Source organism: Spea bombifrons, chromosome 3 (genome assembly GCF_027358695.1).
Source record: "Spea bombifrons isolate aSpeBom1 chromosome 3, aSpeBom1.2.pri, whole genome shotgun sequence".
Lineage (NCBI taxonomy): Eukaryota > Metazoa > Chordata > Amphibia > Anura > Pelobatidae > Spea > Spea bombifrons.
The window spans coordinates 70,369,104-70,382,211 of record NC_071089.1 but is presented as its reverse complement, the minus strand read 5'-3'; the positions used below and the strand labels follow the sequence as shown (position 1 = coordinate 70,382,211).

The 13,108-nt window shown below is 39.8% G+C and overlaps 2 protein-coding genes across 2 annotated transcripts in view; one reads left to right on the top strand and one right to left on the bottom strand.

Moving 5' to 3' along the window:
* Nucleotides 1–3,028, bottom strand: part of UBE3D (ubiquitin protein ligase E3D) — a 93,413-nt gene extending 90,385 nt beyond the window's left edge. The window contains exon 1 of the mRNA XM_053460084.1: nt 2,868–3,028. Coding sequence (XP_053316059.1) covers nt 2,868–2,929 — 62 coding nt within the window. The 5' untranslated portion in view covers nt 2,930–3,028. The remainder of the gene's footprint in view (nt 1–2,867) is intronic.
* Nucleotides 3,029–4,944: 1,916 nt separating this feature from the next.
* DOP1A (DOP1 leucine zipper like protein A) overlaps nt 4,945–13,108 on the top strand; it is a 36,542-nt gene continuing 28,378 nt past the window's right edge. Inside the window, exons 1-6 of the mRNA XM_053460086.1 lie at nt 4,945–5,013; nt 9,842–10,032; nt 10,225–10,406; nt 11,325–11,495; nt 12,090–12,279; nt 13,064–13,108. The exon at nt 13,064–13,108 is cut by the window's right edge and continues 54 nt beyond it. Of these exons, the coding sequence (XP_053316061.1) occupies nt 9,895–10,032; nt 10,225–10,406; nt 11,325–11,495; nt 12,090–12,279; nt 13,064–13,108 (726 nt within the window). The 5' untranslated portion in view covers nt 4,945–5,013; nt 9,842–9,894. The remainder of the gene's footprint in view (nt 5,014–9,841; nt 10,033–10,224; nt 10,407–11,324; nt 11,496–12,089; nt 12,280–13,063) is intronic.

The following is a 13,108-nucleotide window of genomic DNA, read 5'->3' as shown; positions in this document are numbered from 1 at the left end:
TCACAACACTGAAGAAATTACCCTCTGCTACAATGTAAAGTAGTGAGTGTGTGAGGGGTGTAGTACACCTACACCCCTCACATTTTTGTAAATATTGTATTATATCTTTTCATGTGACAACACTGAAGAAATGTCACTACAATGTAACATAGTAAGCGTACAGCCTGTATAACAGTGTAAATTTGCTGTTCCCTTAAAAATAACTCAACACAGCCATTAATGTCCAAACCTTGGCTAATTGGGCCCAATTTGGACATTTCCACGTTGGGGTGTACTTACTTTTGTTGCCAAGGTTTACATATTAATGGCTGTGTGTTTAGTTATTTTTAAGGGAACAACACATTTACACTGTTATACAGGCTGCACACTCACTACTTTACATTGTAGCAGAGGGTCATTTCTTCAGTGTTGTGATGTGAAAAGATATAATAAAATATTTACAAAAATGTGAGGGGGTACTCACTTTTGTGAGATACTATATATATATATATAGACACAGTCATGTGAAAAAGAAAGTACACTCATTGAATTCTACGGTTTTATATATCAAGAAGTAATAACAAGCAGGTCAAAAAATGAGGTAACTACAACCTCAAACAACAACAACAACAACAACAACACATGACATATTACACCATGTCATGATTTATTCAGCAAAAATAAAGCCAAAATGGAGAAGCTATTTGTGAAAAAACATTCCCCCTTCTGCTTCCATAGGAATAGCCAAGTAGTAGACAGGTGCAGCCAATAAAATGCCCTTGATTAATTGATCATCATGAAGTGTGACCACCTCTATAAAAAACAAAGCAGTTTCTGGTCTGGAGCATTTAGGTGCATGTTAATACAATGCCAAGAAGGAAACAAGTATGGTTTGTTTGGAAGGGTTGCCAGAAGAACTCTTCTCTCGAAAAAGAACACGGCAGCACGGCTAAGGTTTGCAATGTTGCGTCTGAACAAACCACAAAATTTAAGGAACAATGTCCTTCCAACATACAAGACCAAAGTGGAAAGTTTGGTCTTCCAACATACAAGACCAAAGTGGAGACCAAAGTGGCCATAACGCACAGTGCCACATTATCAACACAGCATATCAACACAAACACGCCATACCAACTGTCAAGCAGGGTGGTGGAGGGGTGATGATTTGGGGTTGTTTGGGCCACAGGACCTGGGAAACTTGCAGTCATTTAGTCAACCATAAACTTCTCTGTACACCAAAGTATTCTAGGGTCAAATGTGAGACCATCTGTCCAACAGCTAAAATTTGGCCACAACTGTGCCACGCAACAGGACAATGATCCCAAGCACACCAGCAAATCTACAACAAGGTGTCGCAATGGTCCAGACCTCAACCCGACTGAAATACTGGGGCAGAGTTGTGCATTAACAAGTGCCTGCAAACCTCAATGAACTGAAGCAACGTTGTGAGACTGTTATAGTCATACAGAAAATAATTACTTCAAGTTATTGCTGCTAAAGGTGGTTCTACAAGCTATTGATTCATAAGGTGTACTTAGTTTTTCACACATGGCTTTTCCATTTTGGCTTTATTTTTGTTGAATAAACTGCAGTATAATATGTCACGTGTTGTTGTTGTTTTATTTACCTAATGTTTAGACCTGCTAAGGAACAGATTACTGTTATGTCCTGATATGTAAAATCATAGAAAACTTTTTTTCACATGACACACACACACACAAGATTGTAGATTGTAAGCTTGTTTGAGCAGGGCCCTCCTCACCTGTCTATGTAAGTCAATTTGTTATGTCCTCTCTACCCATTGTACAGCGCTACGGAATTTGATGGTGCTATATAAAACAATAAATAATAATGTTTCAAAAAAAAAACTATGACATTTGTAACATAATTGCAAAGTGGTTTTCTAATGATAAATTAGCCTTTGAAATGTAAACTTGGATTAACTAACACAATGTGCCATTGGAACATTGGAGTGATGGTTGCTGATAAAGGGCCTCTGTATGCCTATCAGTTTCCAGCTGAAATAGCCATTTACAACATTAACAATGTCTACACTGTATTTCTGATTCACTTAATGTTACATTAATGGATAAAATTGGCTTTTTCTTTCAAATAGAAGGACATTTGTAATGACCCCAAGCTTTTGAACAGTAGCATATATACACACACACACACTAACATTTTATTAGGGGCCAGGAACAAATAAGCATCACATGTTTACCTGGGCAAAGAACTTTATGATCGGTTAGTTTAAATGTGAGTAATTTTAAATAACCATGAGACAGATTGTATTTTTGCAACCTGCATCCCTTGCGCACCCAGTCATTCACTGGGAAGAGGTCCCAGAGTGTCCTGCACGCAGACTATGAAGTAGGGAATATTGTTTGCACGTGAGGGGTGTATTCGCTAAACTGGTGGTTTGATCATTTCAACAGTTTACCACATCATGTAATGCATTACAATGGAAACACATGAAAGATTAGGAGGCAATCTGGCATGGAACCTTTTAGTAACGATCTATTGAGTTGATTGTAGTAAAATATCCATTCTAAGTCTGTGCATCTAGCACATTATGGCTCGCTCCCCTGGCACTCAATGGGTTAATTTTATATTTTAACACATGACATGCTGGTTAACTCCATCTTCCGGTGAGCTGTCCAGCATGGTCCGGAACCCCCTCACTCCTTCGCTATGGCTCTGTTGTCTTATTGTAACTTGAAATGCGATAGTATTTTTGGGACCCACCCTCACTGTCACCCCTCTCGTGATCGTTGGCACCTATGCCTCCGTGGGCACAACGTGTAGAAGGTGTCACCAGCTTCATTCTTATACACGCTAGGAAGTCCCAAAAGAAATAGAGTGCATTCATTACAGGAGGCGCCATTTACCCCAGTATCAGAACAGCATTCTGCATGGTTTTCCTGATCTCCAGACGCAGCGTGGGCCCCATGCTTGTAAGGCTAATGCTCCTAGCGGTTAGCTTTCAAATAATGCCCCCGGTGCGTGGTGCTTCGGTCTCCGGCAGGAAGCAGCGCCAGTCACGGACAGCGCTCCAACATCCCAAACAGGCTTCTACCAGCGACTTCTCTTGCAGCGCCACCTGCCGGCGACCCCTTGGGAAAAAGGAAAAGAGGTCTTCCCCTTCCCAGGGGCTGCAAAGCCTAGGCTCGCTACTGACACTCTATACTCCACACCATACGCTACATACTCAAGCTAACACCATGCACTTACATACACACTTACACTAACCCACACACATGCTAACACCATGCACTTACATACACACCCACACACACCCATGCTAACACCATGCACTTACATACACACTTACACCAACCCAAACACACATGCTAACACCATGCACTTACATACACACTCACACTAACCCACAAATGCTGACACTCTCACCATACACTGATATGAGCTTTCCCTCCCACATTTATTTTCTCATCCGTTTCCATCTTCAGCGCCACCTCACCCAAGTGCAGTTAGCACCCTCTATATAAGCTGTGAACTTTAGGAATGTATTTTTAGCAGATGATTTATGTACTCAATTGCATTTTTGTCAGACTGTGCAGGCTAAAAATAGAGCCTATTGAAAACTTTAGGAAAAGGGAGCAATAGTGGAGGTCCTCTTAGTGTAAACCATGTGTAAGTATCCACTAGCTGCAACTCATGTAGGTCCGTTTGATTTCCAGTGATCAGAATGCATAGCGGCTACTGTAAAGTTTGATGGAGGAGGCATAATGGTGTGGGGCTGTTTAGCTCCAGTGTAAGGTAATGTTATTGCTGCAGCATACAAAGGCGTTTCAGACAACGGCATGCTTCCATAAAGACCAGAAGCTTGGTGAGGGGGAACTCCAGTGGCCCACACTGAACCCCTGACCTCAACCCCACTAAACACCTTTGGGATGAACGGGAATGGAGATTGTGAGCCAGGCCTTCTCATCCAACATCAAAGCTCACCTTACAAATTCTCAGACACAGTCCAAAATCTTGTGGAAAGCCTTTGCTGAAGAGTGAAGTCTGTAATAGCTGCAAAGGGGGGGCCAACTTTCATATTAACGCTCGTGGATTTGGAATGGAATATCCAACAAGCTCATATAGGTGTGATGGTCAGGTGACCACGTACTTTTGGTCATACAGTACACACATGTAGGTACTTTACACATCATTTGGAAAATGTGTGCAAGGTTTTCTGAATTTGTGTGTGTGTGTATATATATTTGTGTACATATATCTATACACACAGTATTTCCCAATGAGACCGCAGTTCCATTCGAAACGTAAAATGCTCCTTTAGCACGAAGAGCAGTCTGTCATTTTCCTTGGGCTCTCACTGCAACTGGATTATATCTTTTTTTTTTAGCTGAATGGTTAGTTTGAATATGTGTCATAATATAAGATATTGGTAAAAAAAAACCACATAGCTTTCCACAAGCCCTTTCCGTGGACACTGCCTAATCATATGGAAATAAATGTTGAAAATGAAGTAGGACATTATGAAATCATCCTTTGGGAAGCGCAAGTGTGTAAATACACAAAATAATATGAATTACGGGGCAAAATTGAGTGTTAAATCTTGGTAACTAGTAGACTGTTCGCACTTTTAACCCTTTGCACTATAACTGCTTATTTCAACCAAACATTACCCAGCAACACAAACCGATATCACGGCAAGCCACACAAGCCGGAGGTACACAGTTCCGGGGTTCATTTCGCGCGCACAGCGATCGCCGTATACACAATAGTCACACACAGTAGACGTTATGGTTTACAGGCCGTGTCTCTCATGAGACCGCAGGCAGAACCTTTATTTTCACACACAGCATTCGCTCATTTTCTTTCTATGATAACTTAGATGTTCGGTATCCGCCAGCACAAAACATGAGCTCCACCGTACACTCTGAGCTTCCGTCTTCCTGGCGCACTCTAGTGACGTCACGGACGCCGGCGCGCCCCCTCCTCCTCTGTACCTTCACTTTGCATGCCGGGAGCTGTCAGCCGGGTACCGAGAGGCACCACTTTGTACAGGTGAGGAAACAGCACCGACATTACCAGGGTCTCTGACATCAAGGTATATTGCTGTCACATACAAATGACGTAATATTGCTATAGACATCTCTTACTTCATTCCCCTTCCAGCTCTGGAGGAAGAGGCCCTGTTAAGATTTAATTCTGGTCAGTGGGAGAGGGGACGGCAGATCTGCGGGGAGAATGGAAGGTACAGGTCAAAAGCCAAGATGCTGCGGCAAAATGTATCAGTTTTCATAGCAAGGAGACGCTCGGGCCCCATATATATAATATATATATATATATATAACACAGCTCAGGGTATTGTGTGGTAATGGGGTGTTTATTTGGCAGTGTAGATAGGTGGTAGATAATTGGCCATTATTCACAAAGTGAAGTCTCAGATGGCTTTGGTTGTGGCTGCAAAATGATTGCATGCTTTACGGCAAGGAAGTAATAATTAGACTGCTGCTGGGATGCATCCCTGTGCCGGACCAAGCTTCAAAACAAACGTATGAGCTCCTGATGCGTAGAATGATTTCAGAATATGGGGACGCATGTGTGATGGCGTGTGGAGGAATCCAGTGCTTATCTGGGATGTGTATTAAAGAACGCGTGTATGTTGTATGTCTGTGCTGCTTGTCATATAGATCGCTGTATGTATTTTGTTAATTTAGCGTTTGTCTCTGTAGATTACTCATTCCAGTCCTAACAAGCTTACTGTAAAATGATATATTGCGAGTTTTGAAACACATGCCACGGGTATGCATGCCAAATCTGTAACATAGTAGTCATTTAGATTGTTTGCAAGTAGGGAAAAAAAACAAAACGCTTTGGGGAAGAAATACCAAATTGATCACTTGATCACAAGCTCCTGTCGCAGGATATTATATGCACTCTCACTCTTCCCTAATCCTGAGTAACCATTCACATGAGTACAGCCAACCTCTCTGTGCTCACGTATAGATTTGAGTGTTGCGACTGGATGGAGTATGCAGGCAGGATGAGCAGTACTGGAGTGAATTGAGATGGTGGCTTTGTAAACATCTAGATGCTTATTCTCGTGTTAGTTTCTGTTGGGAGACTGAAATGGAAGTCCATGACTGTAAGACCTTCGGACCTCCAGTGTCCACATTAAGGTTTTGGAATTCATATAAAGATACCTATAGTATTTAAAGTATGTATATTAACTGAGATAACACCATTATAGTTCTGTATGTACAGTATGCAGAAGCACGTTTTGTGATGTTTCTATACAATGTATGGTGGAGTCAAGGAGCTGATACCACAACTCTCCCTTTAGTGAATACACACCAAAGTGTTTTTTTTCTTGGTGGGGTACATCTTCTCTCTGCACGCTAAGAGGCAAATACAGACACTTCCGTTAGAGTGAAACTTAATACAGGGCTCGAAAAACGCCATGGCGACAAGAAACCACTTCCTGGCCCCTAGGATTTGCTCCCTCAGTACCAGCTTGCTGAGTCTGAGTGCAGAGATATGATGTCATTTCCTGCTTCAAAGGAACACAAGAGCTGCCCGCAACCAACAGTATATAAGTGTGTTACTGTATGGGTAAAATATGTTGTTATGCTACCGAATGTGTGTGAAAATGCTACTGTGTGTGTGCGCATGTGAATGAGTTACTAAGTGTGTGTAAGTATGTATGTTACTGGGTGTGTTAGTATATGTGTGCGCATGTTAGTATCTTACTGTGTATGTATAGGTGACTATGTTACCGAGTGTGTGTGTGTGTGTGTGTGTAAGTATGTTTGTTAATTAGTATTATTGAAAACAAAAAAACGGGTCTTACAATGACTGACTAAATCTCAACCAAATTTGTCGCCCTCTGAGTAATATGTAGTTTCACGGGTTTATTTTATTTCTTAGCACTTACCGACTGATCTTATTTAACTGCCCGTGACCTTCGCCGTACCGAGTACTCTCCTTTACATAAATACATATGGAATTATATGCAAATAGTGTAGAAATTAAGGCAATTTGCAGACAATGGAAAATTGTTGCAGTTGCCATTTAGGCTTCGAAGCGACAGAAGTGTTTATTTTTGAAGAGTACAGCTCAATAATCTGGCAACGCGCACAGCCCTGTGGCCAACATGTGGATAGACACAAAAATAAGTATTTATATTAAAACAATTGGGAACAAGACAATCGGGATGAGTGAGAGTTTATACTACAGTACTGTTTTGGGGTATTTTCTCACGTTTTCTGTACAAGAGCATGTTTTTAGCGTGCCAACACTAGCAAGCCCCATTTAATTATGCAATCCTGTACAGGTTATCTCTTGAGCACTGACCAAGAGAACAGAAATGTATCGCTTTTTAACATATGTTGGTGGCGAGCATCATGACTTCATTTGTTTTTATGAATAAAGATAGGAATTTGAAATCATTCATTCACTTTAAATGCCAAGGAACATTTTACTTTTGATTTCTTTATTAATTGTCATGGTCCTCTTTTCTGACACCCTCAGGGTGGGTTGACCTTTGAATTTATGATGCCTTCGGTTTGACTGAAACAGCCTGATGCCATTTGTATTTAGTTGTGGGAATTATGGTAGCCCAAGAGTGTTCTTTAAGGACATCGTATGAAGACATTTAATGTTTGTAATGTTCTATAATTAAGCCATTGCAAGAACATTTTACATCTTCCCTAGAGACCCTGCCTTGTCATCTATGTTCAATATTTTAGTTTCCTCTGGTTTTTTTCTTATTTTGTAACACTAAGAATGTTCTTGAGGAAATGTTCTTAGACCTTTTAATGTTACATTGTTCCTTCTTAACAGTTTTATATTGACAAAAAGTTTCAGTGAAGGTGCCATTGATTGGTTAAAAAACATAGTTATCTGAACTATTTTAGGTGTCTGGTATTTAAAATGTCTCCTTAGCTGCTAAGTTCTACATAATGGCACCCGTGCCTTACCCTTGAGCATGATCGTGTTGGTTGTTGTGATGGACCATGGATTTTAGTTGTGATGGACCATGTTAGGTACAATTTGTCCATTGAACCTGCTATCCTCACAACCAAATAAACCATAGAAGATCTGACAATTTCTTTTTTCCTCTAAAGGTTTAATCATATATTTAATAAATCCTGATTGACCCACACTTTGTCATTATAATGGTTGCTAGACAGGGGTTGAGCTGTAAACGGTGGTGGGAATGATGGTTCTGAGGCTACTTTTCATTTGAAGCAGAGTAGGTGCAATAGCATCTTTAAAACAGATCCGACCGAGGCATCAGACCCAGACTCGCTATTTTACACAAACACAGATTTGTGTTTGTTGATTATTGTTTATATAGAGATTATAAACAAAAAAATCCCTTATATTTACTTACGTGATAGAATCAAATTCATATAGATGTCCCTTTTGTAAATACAGTAATCTAGAAAAACCTGTGCATTGGGGCATTCATTTATATTATACATTTGACTTGTACCCTTTAGGCATGATTTTTAAGTATCTTTAATAACATGATCAGAACTGATATATATACACACATACAGTATATAATCTAAATAGTTTGGGACAAAATTGGCCAAAATCTTTATTTCATTTGGCCGCGTTCGGAACAACGTTTGGGAGGCGTCAAAGGTAGATTTCACTGCGTGCCACCAAATTGATGTCCTAGAAAAACTAAACCAGCAACCAGCTGCTCTGGTAATTACGCAACCTTTCTGGTCTGATAAGTTTAGCCGCTCCCTTTCTGGATTTTGCTCATCCGCATGATTCACGCCTGCTAATAAAATAGGAGGGGGGGGGGTTGGGGCAATGTTTCTATCTTATTTTACTTCCTAAAGCCGGGTTTATACTGTTGCTCCCCTGTCATAAGTACCCATATATACAGTGGGTATAAAAAGTCTACACACCCCTATAACGTGAACAATTTAATTCCAAAACTAACTGAAATCTTTGAGGGGGAAAAATAACCTGGTTACATATGTGTGCAAAGATTTCAGTTAGTTTTGGAATTGAATTGTTCACCTTATAGGTCACATAAAAGGTGGAAAAAGTTCTGACATGACTTATCTTTGTCTCATTCTTTAACATCACAAGAACCTGGCATTTTAACAGGCGTGTGTAGACTTTTTATATCTGTGCCAAAAATAACTTTGTTAACTTTCTGGCAGTCACACTAACATCGTCACATAGATTTGTTCTTGAATATACAGCAAATCTGAGAACGAGGGTGCCATTCACAGCGTGCCGCAATTTGTTCATTATGTAGTCATTTACAAATGCGCTGTCAAGTTAGATGCCAGTCATGTGTCCAATAATGTCCACCAGTTACCGCCATGTCAGGTCACATGATTACACATTCTAATGTTGGACAAAAGAGTCTATGCAGCCAGGTATCCAGGTATACATTTAAAATGTACTTCACATTTGGAACTAAAATCTTACAATTGTGATACCAATACATTTTGGGAAATCAGTTGATATATCATAGGGAACACTAATAAAAGAAATGAAAAAAGGAACAAAGATGTAAGACAGACACACCTTTTTCGTTTTATCGGCCATCTTTGTTTTCTGTCCTGAAAATATGTTGATTATAAACACTTTGGAGGGGGAGGGGAGCACAACCGACAAGTAGTAATATATGTTAAACATTACTTAATATTTCACTACCTTCTGTTATTTTTATTTTACTATGATATGACATACTAATGATGTCATAAGGAAAGTTGTGACTGATGCACTTTAATCTTCAACAATGTCGTATTTCAAAAAGATGCCCTTAGTGAACGAGCCAAGCTATTTGGCATAGTTTTGTTTGCGGTTGGTATCAGAACTGTATCATAATAATAACCTGTATTTTTTCTTGTAGGTGATGGTCTGTGGTTAGCGTAGAGCTGGTCTCTAGCGGGACGTGGTGGGAGAATGAACACAGAGGAACTGGAGCTATTGAGTGACTCCAAATATAGGAACTATGTGGCAGCTGTTGATAAGGCGTTGAAGAACTTTGAGTATTCCAGTGAATGGGCTGATTTAATATCTGCACTGGGGAAACTGAACAAGGTATAAAGGAGAGATGTATCCAAGTTGCCATTTTATTATGGTGGCTGGAGTCTTACAGCATCAGATGGAGGCCTCCAGCTGCTGATTCTTGAAACCGCATTATCGTTTGTCAGTGTTTGTATATTTCACCCTGCGAGTAAGCGTTCAATAAATATTCCATTTGGGTTCTGATTGTGTCCATATATTTCACAGGTATTACAAAACAATGCAAAGTATCAAGTTGTTCCTAAAAAGTTAACGATCGGTAAAAGGTTGGCACAATGCCTCCACCCGGCATTACCAGGGGGAGTTCACAGGAAAGCACTGGAAACGTACGAAATCATCTTCAAAATCATTGGACCAAAGCGCTTGGCCAAAGACCTCTTTCTGTACAGGTAATTAACCTTTAGCCCCTTTCAAAGACTTGCATGTTTAGTTCTTATCTGTAAATTTCTGTTAATGGTAAACCTAAACCTGTTCATCTATTTGTGAAAATATACGCTTCCTTTAACTCTGTATTGATGCAACATATTAATGCCATGTTTTATCAATATAGACTTAAGGGAATTTTGTATTACATCAGCTAGCATCAAACAAGGTACCCCAGCCTTCATGTGTCCCACAGACAGTATTTAGGAGAGACTCTGGACACAGCCCTGATGGGCTCAATCCTGACCCCAACTACTAGGGGAAAATGGATTGAGGCCACATACTATGGAGACCCTTTGATAATACAGAGGCAGAAAGCAACTGCAAGTGAAGTATATGAGCAGATATTCCAGATAATTAAATGGACAATCCAGCCATCATATACACTTTAATGCCTATAATAGCTTTGTGGTCAATTTAAATTTTGTGGTTGCCCCTTTGCAAATGCATAGTAGAATTCTGCACTGCTATACGCCGTGCAGGAGATACAGTCGGTCCATAAGTATTTGGACAGTGACACAATTTTCAGCGTTTTAGCTCTGTATGCCACCACAATGTATTTCAAATTAAGCAATCAAGCTTGAAGTGTCGTTTTAATTTGGGGCTATTTGAATCCAAATTGGGTGAGTGGTTTAGGAATTACACCAATTTTACACCATACATAGTCCCCCCAGCACCAGGTAGTTTTTTTTGTTGATTTTTTTTACAAATCAATTTTAAAAAAATGTATATTTTTCACAGAAATGGGACTGCAAAATTATATGCTTTTTGTCAATTGCTGATCTGTATCCCAGTCTTCATCTTCATTGCATTATTGTCCTTCAGGTGATTGTTGACTGACTTTGAATAAAACTTCCTTGTTATTGTTTGCTATGTTTTTGCAGCTCTGGCCTTTTTCCTCTTCTTACCAATGCTGCAATGTCTGTCAAACCAGCATTACTTAGTCTGTATGAGACATACTACCTACCTCTAGGTAAGACTTTAAAGCCAGGCCTGCAAGGACTACTGACCGGCATTCTCCCTGGCTTGGAGGAGGGTTCCGAATATTATGACAGGTCAGTGAGTTGATGTACTGCACCACTAGATACTAGTCATATTCCAAGTATGTGCTATAAAGTATGTATGCCAGGGAATTGTCAAGTAATGTGCGAAAGCTTCTTGTTATATCTGTTTGGGATTGCGTTCATTTATCGGACCCCCTTGCATGATCTGTGGCATCAGCTGGGAATTACATACTCCTAGTAAAATTATACATTTTGTATAGATATTCTACATGCTATGTTTTAAACAGTGATCAGGTGTGATTTGAACCGGGTTACCATTTTAGCTGGGGCATTTGACGGAATGCAGATTAGATCAAAATTAACCTGACCAAGCAAAAAGCTTTGGAAATCCTGCAGAAAAATGTGTTTGTGCTACACATGATTAAATTTAGTATTTACATTGGCTGCTATGCCCAAATCAGCATTGGCAATACAAGCGGCACGAATAATAAAGTTGCATGTATGCATATCTAATATATAATCATAAAAGCCTTTTCCTTTTTACTAGCTATTTCTTTTTAAATTAATTTGTTAAAATTGTGTCATTCCATATGCCTTCTAAACCCAGTTGACTGTTTTTCTTACTGTTTGCCATGTCCACTACAGAACTAACACTCTCTTGGAGAAGGTGGCTTCAGCAGTAGACCAGTCTGCCTTCTACAGTGCCCTCTGGGGAAGCCTCCTCACCAGCCCGGCTGTGAGATTACCTGGGATCACGTATGTGCTCGCACATCTAAACAGGAAGCTTTCGATGGAGGACCAGCTGTATATCATTGGGAGTGACATTGAATTAATGGTAACATGCCCATCACTCTGAACACATGCAATAAAGAAACGGGAATCAGCTTGTTCCCAGCTATTGGTACTACTGCAAGAAAGCTGTGTCATGCCTGATACTCTTGGCATCTTTGGCGAGCTAGAGTCATAGCACTGAAACCATAGAGAAACCTCCTGAGAAATTTCCCTGTACAAAATAAAACACACTTTCTTAAAAGGTAGCCATTTCCAATCATTTTGCAAGGGGTATTGAGGGAGGTCTTGGAGCAGAGCTTATGCTAATATTGTTTTTAATCTTCTAAAGAGAAGAACAGACTTTCACTGCGAGATCATACACACTACAGAGCTGTTGTTTGCTTTAGACAGAAACACATCTTTGGAAAAGATCATCCTGCTTATCTGAAAAGATACCCTTTTCATTTTTCTCGTATTTTATTCTCGTTTATACTTTAAAATCCTTCCGAGTTTCAACTTGTTTTTCTGTTTTACATATAAATACATATTTTTACATAAGAATCATTGTTTGCATCAGTTAACAATTTTTAACAATTAACAATTTTGCTACCAATTATAAAAAGTTACAAATATTTAATTAAAAAAACAAATAGCAGATGCCCGTCAGGAAATAGTATGTTGTATATGTTCTACGCACACAAGACATTCGTGAGAGTTGTGAACTGTCCCTTCATATTATATTTTAAGTCTTAAATGCTATTAAAGTCAGCAATATATGTGAAGTAGACTAGTAAGGTGTATTTTGGTGTCCTAACACGTGCCAACAAATCAGTGTTGTTATGTTACAGGTGGAAGCTGTGAGCACATCGGTGCAGGATTCCAGCGTGCTGGTC